This window comes from Triticum aestivum, chromosome 3B, assembly GCF_018294505.1.
Source record: "Triticum aestivum cultivar Chinese Spring chromosome 3B, IWGSC CS RefSeq v2.1, whole genome shotgun sequence".
Taxonomy (NCBI): Eukaryota; Viridiplantae; Streptophyta; class Magnoliopsida; order Poales; family Poaceae; genus Triticum; species Triticum aestivum.
Genome location: NC_057801.1, coordinates 800,913,873 through 800,923,961, shown reverse-complemented (window position 1 = coordinate 800,923,961; position 10,089 = coordinate 800,913,873). Strand labels below are relative to the sequence as shown.

At 38.9% G+C, this 10,089-nt stretch overlaps 1 protein-coding gene across 3 annotated transcripts; it reads left to right on the top strand.

Moving 5' to 3' along the window:
• The first annotated feature begins 207 nt into the window (after positions 1-207).
• LOC123072527 (alpha-dioxygenase 1-like) lies at positions 208-8,563 on the top strand. 3 transcript variants are annotated; one of them, XM_044496105.1, is made up of 11 exons: positions 208-482; positions 2,906-2,997; positions 3,815-4,075; positions 4,736-4,885; positions 5,349-5,482; positions 5,653-5,866; positions 6,033-6,178; positions 6,339-6,566; positions 6,931-7,133; positions 7,624-7,867; positions 8,171-8,563. In XM_044496105.1, the coding sequence occupies exons 2-11, from the start codon at positions 2,908-2,910 to the stop codon at positions 8,352-8,354; spliced, it is 1,854 nt and encodes a 617-aa protein (XP_044352040.1). In that variant the 5' UTR covers positions 208-482; positions 2,906-2,907; the 3' UTR covers positions 8,355-8,563. The 3 variants fall into 3 exon arrangements, with proteins under 3 accessions (XP_044352040.1, XP_044352042.1, XP_044352041.1); XM_044496107.1 differs by lacking the exon at positions 7,624-7,867; XM_044496106.1 differs by lacking the exons at positions 208-482; positions 2,906-2,997 and adding an exon at positions 3,009-3,248.
• Positions 8,564-10,089: the final 1,526 nt, after the last annotated feature.

The following is a 10,089-nucleotide window of genomic DNA, read 5'->3' as shown; positions in this document are numbered from 1 at the left end:
CTCAACTATGCAGCACGTTGGCATTTCCTAACATCATTTGCGAGACAGGACGACAGATTTATTTCCTGGAAACTGAAGACGTCTGCATATATATATGATATTTCTTCGGAATGTCAACTTGACAGGAGGATACAAATAAGTCTTTGCATGTTTTTCTTTTTCATCAATATTAATGTTGGAGTCGTACGTCCAGCCAATTTCAGCAGTAGAAAATGCTCCTTGCCGACCGCTCATCCATCACCTGCACACATACACATGCATGCACTTGGTATTGACAAAACTAATTTGACATCATCTTTTTAGCATGTATCACATGCAAATTCTATTCCAATAAGATTAGCTCCAACAGTACGTTCAGCCAACCTTCAATCGATTGATATATAGCGGCGTGCACCCAGCATGGGTTGAGCAAGCCTCTTTTCTTCAGCCGTGCGGGGATTTCTGAGAGCTCAGCACATCTCCAGGTTTTCCTTCTACCAGAGGTAAGCAGTAGCCTTGCTGTTCACACCGTTTCTTGAATTCTTGTTTCCTTGCCTGGCCAATCGTGGCATAGAACCAAACGTGCCCGTAGAGCGGACGAGGAGATGCGTGGACAACAACATGCAGCCGGACCACCATAGAAACTGCTGCAGCGGGACAGATGCGCCAAGCAATTCTTCTTGTGATTTTTGCAATCGATTCCATTATGTGCTATTTCATTCTCCAGTGACTTTCTCGTCTTTTTGATCGACGAACTGTTATGTAGTGCGTGTTTGGATGAGTGTCTGCGACAGCCATACCAAAATTTGGCCATTGACCAGACACAAGGTTCGTGTTTGCATACCCGTCAAATTTTGGCATGCTTTGGCCGGCCTGCCCATCCTTCATTTTTGAGGTCTGCGCCGGCCGATTCCTGGGCAGCCAAATCGATCGCCAAGATTTGGCCGGCCTATGTCTTTGGCAGGGCAGCGACAGCAAACCAAACCTACCCGCAGTTCTTCCTTGGGCTCCCAAAGGCCAGTGTGGATTGCCTCTTGGCATGCATGGCAACCACATATCGATGACGCCGGACTATACTCCTGATGGGGCTATCTAGCTATCCCCCTGTGTGGCTGTGACCCAAACGAGGCAGGGCCTAGGGGTCAGACACATTCATGGGGGTGTTTGGTTCCACCGCTGCTCTGCGCGCAAGGGAGAGGAAGGTGGTCATGGCATCCTCCATGCTCCGGATGAGCTTGCCCAGGGACTGGAGGTGCTCGCCGAGCTCGAGGTCGGCCCGTCTCCCCCCTCCGCCAGGCCGGCTGGGGTCGGGCACGGCCCGCTGCCGTGCCAGGCCTGGCTCATGGAGAGAGAAGGAGAGGAGAGACAAATAGTTTGAGAAAGAGAGAGAGAAAGTTGAGGATAAGGATAGGATGAAGGACGGAGGAGCGATGTGATTTTCTTTTTGAGAGAAATAAGTGATTTTTTTCGAGAGTATGCCAATGGCATACCTTACTTTTATAGAAGGCAGAAAATATTTACAAGAACTTGTGTAGGATGCGAACATCCCCACAAGGATAAGCTAATATAGGGTGGGTGCGTCCGGCCCGCCAAACCAAGTGGCCCTTTGTTGTCATTTGTGCCTTAGATTCCTTTTAGGATAACATCTTTTTTTTTGCGTTGGGACCAAGAGAAAGAGCAAACCCAGAGATCGACATAATTAAACAGCAGGTTGCAGTTGCTCTCACGTGGTTTCACTTTCACCATTGGTTTTGGGCTCAAAATATTTACTTGGTCAAAATAATCAGGAAAGCAGTACATACCGACGTTTTTTTACTTGGTCAAAATATTTATTATGCACCCAAATTTATTTAGCATGCACTGTATTAGTTGTAAAATGCATGTTACTAGATGTCTTTTTATGCAGGCAAAAATGATTAGTATGCAAGTTGTTTAATGTTCTTAATTAAGCTTGACAAATTGGTTTTACATGCATAATAAACAATTTTCGCTGCATAATAAACAAATTTACATGTACAAGTCAGGAATGTAGAACGAGTTTGCCCGGTCAAATCATCTGTATCAACAATGGGAACTACTCTGTCCGTCCCTAAATAACTGTCGTTTTCGCTTCCCGATAAACAACTTTGACTCTAGTTTTTTAATAAATTTATAGTACAAAATTAACATCATTAGATAGATATTTGAATCTAGTTTTTTAATAAATTTATTTGGAGATACAAATGTCGGTCAAACTTGTGGCACGGAAACCAACTACGATCATCATTTAGGGACGGAGGGAGTACAACGGTATCACTGTATCAGCTCCCGTAAAATTATCGGTTCTTAGCAGCTACACCTACACATCATATCTTATTTTTTTTATTTAAACGCCTATATAGTACGCAGCAAATCAATCATGCACGTGTCTTTGAGGCTGTGTTTAGATTGCAAACATTGTTTGCAAAGTTCACTGTAGCACTTTTCGGATGCTATTTAGGAGGACTAAACATGATCTAATTGTAAAACAAATTACACGGATGGACTGCAAATCGCAAGACCTTTCTATCAAGCCTGATTTATTCGTCATTAGAGACTGTTTACTGTAGCACCACATTGTGTAATGAAGGCCTAATTAGGCTCATTAGAAAGGTCTCGCAAAAGAACCCGGGGGTTATGGAATGGGTTTTGTCGATAATCCACATTTAATACTCCTAATTAGTGTCCAAACATTCGAAGTCACTGTAGTGATGGAAAAACTTTGCGAACTAAACAGGGCCTGAATATCAGAACATACTGAGAATGGGTTGATCTGCATGCCTTTTCTATTATAAATATAGTACTACACCTTACTGATTGTTGTAACTTCCACAGAATATATTATTATTACTTCTTCGTAAGTCCTCATATTCAAGATCATACATTCATTTAATTTGTTTGCATGTAGCCATGGGTTCAGGTCTCTTCAAGCCTCGTGTTCATCCGGACCTCCGTGATGTTTTCTCTAAGATGTCTTTGGGTGACAGGATTGGCTTTCTAGTATGTTTTAATTAATTAATGTTTAAGAGTAATTTATATATCAAGTATTTATTTGATGTACATATTGCATACAGTTACATACATACATACATATTCCTTCAGAATATCAGGTAGTGGTTATATATTAATGTACGATCATAAATATTATGTTATGTATGAAAATTAATCAGTATGCATGTTATTGACGTGGTCAGTGTTTTATTTTATGGCAAGATAAGGGTGTTAATTAGAGAGGATGCATACATATATAGGTGAGCACATAATTAATTTATCATAAATATTTTGTAAACATGTCTTTATTTGATCTTATATATATAGCACGCGCATGCGCGCGTGTGTGTATGTGGGTGTATCAATTCTAACGCAACTAATAGTTGAATTATATTTTGAGCTATTGATGCCGGATTTTAATTGTTTGATCTGTTTTAAATTAGTATCTATTCATTTAAATAAATAAATAAATAATATATGTATATATATATATATATATATATATATATTCATTTTAATATCTCAAAAATTGCGCCAAATTAAGTTCGATGCACCATTTAATTAGGGAAATCTGTTATAATGAAGTATATTTTCAAATTAGTATGCATGCCAATATGTATTATTTTTCCATGCATATGGTGGTAACTAACAAATCATGTTCATAAATATGGCCATTAGAAGCACGCATATATACTTAAGCTTTATCATGCTTGTGTACCACCTTATTAACTATTCAATTGATATTCCTCATTATTTGAAGTATTTAATTTACATATGCATTCCTAATTAAATCTCCAATGTATTAATATTTCTTAATTTCATGTAGTTCATTCATGCATTTGACAAGAGAAACTGGTGGCACAAGATGCCTGTTCTGATCGGTTTACTCTACCTAAACACCCGCCGGACCCTCCTCGAGAAATACAACCTGCTAGCTGTTGGGAGTTCTCATGGTACTCTGTTTGACCCCAAGGAGTTCCCGTACCGCACCGGAGATGGCAAGTACAACGACCCCCATAATGCTGAGGCTGGTAGCCAATACACCTTTTTTGGGAGAAACATGAAACCAGTTGATCAACAGGATGAGGTACTTAATTATACACTATTTACAAAAAATCTAGTAATTTTCTTACAAAATTCCAAATTTCTAATTAAGTTCTAACAATACAAGTTAATAACATAATGTAAATTAGTTAAGCACTTATTTCCCTTTTATTTTGGTAATTCTTGTTGTATATATATGCATGCTTTAGATGTGCTCTTCTTATCTGCTGATTTCAATTTGCATCCTATTATTTTGTTCACTAGAAAATTAGATACTATAATATTGAATTTAGTTAATGAAGAATAAACCTGAAATTAAAGTCTAAGAAGCCAATTAAAGGAGTAAAGATCACCAAAAAAGTGTTTTATTTTTATTTCTGATTTAATATTTAGTTTGACACTTTGACTTCAAGACTAATAAAAGTCTTTTTGATGAAACTTTTTGTTTGTAGTTCGTTCTGCAAGCTTCAAATAAGTAAATGAATGAATTAACGTTGAAACTTTAAAAAAAATAGACGCGAGTTTTGTCAGTATTAAAAATAAGAGCTAATGTTTGCTTGTTAATTTAAAAACAGAACAATTTTCTTTTAATTATAACCATTTTCTTTTAATTATATCATATTGTTAATAGATGGAAATTCGAGGTATACTTTTGAATCATCAGGTTATGCATAAAATAATTAACTGTTATTTATCGATGCAGTTGATGAGCCCAGATCCATTTGTTGTGGCGACAAAGCTGTTAGCCAGGCGAGAATACAAGGACACAGGGAAGCAGTTCAATATACTAGCAGCTGCATGGATACAGTTCATGGTTCATGACTGGATGGATCATATGGAGGATACCAAACAGGTGCATGCTTGATTTAATTCCTTAATTTGATAGCCTTAATTTGTTGAAGTCTTAAAAATAGAAATTCATCTTCCATTGAGAATTTGAAATATATATTGTAGTTACATGTGGTAAATTGGGCGAGCGGGTTTGGTTCGGGTTCGGGTTAGACTTCTTGGGTTAGGTTGGCCTTCTAGAATATCTCGGGTCGAGTTGGGTCGGGTTGGGTGATGGACGGGTCAGGTCAGACCAATTTCAATATCAACCTTTTTTGATCGTATGTTGATTTGAGTTGGATTGGATGCTATTTGATCTTGGATTGGGTCAGTTTTGGATCTGGTCGAGTTGGTTCAGGTCAGGCCAGTTTGACTTTTTGGAAAATGTCAGGTCGGATTCGAGTCGAGCAGGTTTCTCGGGTTGGGTCAGGTTCTACCACCTCTAATTGTTAGTTGATATATAATTCAATTTTCTTGGTTTCTTCCAGATTGAAATCACTGCTCCAAAAGAAGTGGCCAATGAGTGCCCCCTCAAATCGTTCAAGTTCTACGCCACAAAAGAACAGCCTACAAATTCTGATGGAATAAAGACTGGTTACAATAATGTCCGCACAGCTTGGTGGTGAGTAATGCTTAAGATTTTCTCACGTTAAGATCTTTATCAGAAATTTCTCTTAAGCACAAAGAATGAACTTAAAAAATAGAGACGATCGATGAATACATATAAATCAATGCACATTTGTGCATGAAATGTCGTAATTTTTTGCAATTTCTATGTTTGTATGTACCAAGGGATGGGAGTGCAGTATATGGTAATAATGAGAAACAGGCAGAAAAGACCAGGACTTATGTTGATGGAAAACTAGTGATCGGAGATGACGGTCTTCTTTTGCATGAGGAGAATGGTGTGCCATTATCGGGCGACGTTCGCAATGGTTGGGTTGGGGTTTCGATCTTACAAGCTCTTTTTGTTAAGGAACACAATGCAGTTTGTGATGCAATAAAGGTAAGTGAAGCATTACTATGATCTATTTGTTTAGATTTTAGGAAGAATTTGATGTTCTTGACTTCTTACCACCGTACCGATAAGGCTGTTATTTACCAAGACATTAATTTGTTTTCTTTATGCTAAAAATATGAAGAAAAAATTACAAATTTTGTTTTAATCTCAGGAAGATCATCCCAACCTATCAGATGAAGAATTATACCGGTATGCCAAATTGGTCACTTCTGCTGTCATTGCAAAGATTCACACTATTGATTGGACTGTCGAGCTTCTCAAGACTAAAACCATGAGAGCTGCAATGCGCGCAAATTGGTGAGGATATATTTATCTCATTTTATCATATTTGCCGAAAGAAAAAAAATTAACTGTTGATGATGGTATTACTTAAATTTTATTTACATCTGCAAATTCAAATTAATTAAATTAGTGAGAATGTGTACAATTTACCTGATATTCTGATTCTTTTGTGAAGGTATGGATTATTGGGTAAGAAATTTAAAGATACATTTGGTCACATAGGAGGAACGGCATTAGGTGGGCTTGTGGGATTGAAGAAGCCGATCAACCATGGCGTACCTTATTCTTTGACTGAAGAGTTTACCAGTGTTTACAGAATGCATTCCTTAATACCAACCACTCTCAAGCTCAGGGATCCAACCGGGCAACCCGCTGCAAATAATTCCCCACCATACCTGGAAGAGTGAGTACACAATTTATGTTTGGCATCCATTCCTCTCATTTTTTATGTAGAAGATGGAATGCAAACTAACAACTTTCATTAGACCAGACAGAAAAAGAGTGATACATATTATAAAGAAATGAGGAAAAAAGTTAAGACATTCTTCTATTAGATATCGACTCTTACATCATGGATTACTGAACCTGACATTAGACACTGAACTCGACACAAACAGCTAGATTTATTGTGTTTTTTAGCTTCTTAACTATACAATAAAAAGTAGAATGTATAATCTTGGTCACAATAAGTTTTCTGCTCGGTTAGCACATTTTTAGTATAACTAACAGAAACACTGACACCATTTCTTTCTTGTGTCAAAATGTAGTATCGATATTGGAGAGTTGGTTGGTCTCAAGGGGGAAGATCAGCTTTCAAAAATAGGGTTTGAAAAACAAACATTATCAATGGGATATCAAGCTTGTGGTGCACTTGAACTATGGAACTACCCAAGTTTCTTCAGGGACCTTATACCACAAAATTTGGATGGTACCAATCGATCTGACAGAATCGACCTTGCTGCCCTAGAAGGTACGAAATTTGGACCCAATTTATACCACTATCAGTAGAGGATCATGATTTTGCACCATGTCAAATTGGTACAAGGGTCCACCAAGAATAATCCAATGCATAAAAATATTTAAAATAACTCATACTGGCAACAAATTAAGTACTAGAACAAGTATTTTGTATCCTTAAACTACTATGTTGAAATTTATCACAACATACTTTTCAATTTTCAAGAATTCCCAAACTATTATTGTACTAATCAGATTGAAAATACATGATTCTCTAACCAAGACATATATCATGTTTGTATCTTGTAACCTTAGCACCACTCTCTAGTCAATCACAACTACCATTTATTGAAAAAACAACGACATTGCTGCATAATAGTATAGACAACAATGTTAAGCAAAAGCTGTACTCTTCAAGTTAAATAAAGAGGATTACTGTGTCTAATGCCTTTGATAATGATTACACTGAGATTAATGTCATTTTATTTTCCTCCAAAATAAAGTATACCGAGACAGGGAGAGAAGTGTACCGAGGTACAATGAGTTCAGGAGGAGACTATTTCTGATTCCAATAAAAAGTTGGGAGGATCTGACAAGTGACAAGGATGCAATTGAATCCATAAGAGCAATATATGGAGATGATGTAGAGAAATTGGATCTTCTTGTTGGTCTTATGGCAGAGAAAAAAATCAAGGGATTTGCCATAAGCGAAACAGCATTCAACATTTTCATTTTAATGGCATCAAGGTGATATTTAGTTTTAACTAATATTGAATGCTAGATAAAGTACCAAATTTGATTTAAGCCCTTGTTAAATGTATTAGGAAACAACTGAGAATGTGGCTTAAGCTAATTTTCACTTATTCAAAATTTACCCAAACCGAAGTTCAAAAAGGCAAGAAAACAAACGATGTGACCATTATGGGTACTTTACTGGTAGATCCAGAATGTTACCAGAAAAAAGAAGTAGTCAAATGTGGAAGTACTAATTTGAGATGATGACTACTCAGTTAAGATATGAATATTAATTTAACACATTTCTGTAAACAGGAGGCTCGAAGCAGATCGATTTATTACAAGCAATTTCAATGAGAAAACATACACCAAGAAGGGGATGCAGTGGGTCAAAACAACTGAAGGCCTACGAGATGTGATCAACCGGCACTACCCTGAAATTACTGCCAACTGGATGAGGTCCTCTAGTGCTTTCTCTGTGTGGGATGCAGACTACTAGTGCAAAAATAAAAGGCCCCCTGCCATATGTAGTGCATGCAATTTGGCAAGTTCTATGAAGTATCATTTGTTCACAAAATTATTGTGTTTGTTCAGTGTAAATAAATATACTTAAATATGTCAGTGTAACATATGTAATAGGATTCATTATTGCATGACACAAGTTGTACGCATAAGGATATTTTTCTGAGTGCCAATGCATACTGTCTACACTGCGCTAGAATTGGCATTCAGGCTGTTTATGCTAGTTGCAGCAATGCAATCAATGGATTCATAATGGAGAGGAAGATCTGGTCGCGATGAGATTCGTCTCACCTTCGAGCGTGTCCTACGAGCGGAGCGGCACGTGCGCGTCCCGCTTCCTCCACCGGAAGAAGGACGGGTCCTCCCAGAGCTTTGTGGCGGCGAGTTTGTGGGCGGAGGGAACATCGCGCCGCCGCTGGCGGACGCAACCGCCATCGATCACGGAGGCCGCGCCGACAAATCACGGAAAAGGAGGGCCTGGTGGAGGCAGACGGACGCGTCAGGCACGGAGAGGGTCAGCTGGCGCCGAGCCGAGCTCGGAGACGGGATGCTTCCGATTTTGGCTTTTGATTGCGGGAAATGGGATGGATGTTTGTGTAGAACGATCCTTACCGGCGAGAGGAGACCGGGATCTGAACCGCGGAGGTCCGGTGGGTCGTCGCTCGCCGCCGTCGAGGGAGGGAGGAGTGGAGGCCGGGGTGTGAGGAGGTGTTTGGGGGAGGAAATCACACGGAATTACTGATAGTTTGCCACCACAGACAGAAGAGGTGGCGCGCGAGAGGACTCACCAATGTCTTGGTGATGGACGCCTCACTCACGTGTGGGCGGCAGGTCCACGCGTCAGTGAAGCATCGAGTGGCCGTAGGCCGTATGTAATGTTTTCTTCTTTTTCGAAGATACGTGACAGAATATGATTTCTTACTATAGATAGATTTTTATAATCGAGATCCGGCATGTGCAGCATCATGATGGTGGATATATTTTATTTCAAATCTTGACAATGGAGACTTGAATAGTGCTCCTGCTTAGTACGTTGGCGATTAGTGCGTCTGAGACATTGTACTCCTACTCGGTGTGTTAGTTTTAATTAAAAACCCATTTGAAAATGTGAGCATGCATGTCTACCGCAAGAGCATGCAACACCAACATCACAACCCCGAACTCTTACCCTGTCTAATTTCCAATCCCGAGCTCCGATACTGTTTAAGTTACAACCACCAACTCTCAAAACCGGTTAGCATTCGACCCTTCTTTCCATGTTGACCAGTTTCGACCCAGTTAACCGGGGGCAGCAAATGCAGAAAAAAATAAAAAACATTGAAAAAAATAAAATCGGTCCGAAGAGTGCACAAACAGTTAACTGTTTCACAGAACACACATTTGTCTTTTTTGCCGAGAGCTACTCAGATGTCCAAACAAGCTGAAAATTGGCACGCACATTACACACTCAAACATCGTATTTTTTGAATTTTTATCTTTTGTAACTCTTTTTCTGAATTAATGTTCACTTAGTGAAAAAAAATCAAAATATTTTTATTTTATTTTAAAATTTACTGTTCACCCAGTCAACGATTCATAACCGGTCAAACAGGGAGGGAAGAGTTGAATCCTAGACGGTTTTGAGAGTTGGGGGTTGTAACTTAGATGGCATTGGAGTAAGGGTTGTAAGTTGGACTAGGGCAAGACTTCAGGGTTGAAATATGCAATCTTAC

Excerpts from the sequence above, each read along its gene's own strand:
- LOC123072527 (XM_044496105.1), top strand. The coding sequence starts at position 2,908 with ATGGGTTCAGGTCTCTTCAAGCCTCGTGTTCATCCGGACCTCCGTGAT. Across the intron at positions 5,483-5,652 it reads AATGTCCGCACAGCTTGGTG|GGATGGGAGTGCAGTATATG; the intron begins GTGAGTAATGCT and ends GTATGTACCAAG. Across the intron at positions 6,567-6,930 it reads TCCCCACCATACCTGGAAGA|TATCGATATTGGAGAGTTGG; the intron begins GTGAGTACACAA and ends GTCAAAATGTAG.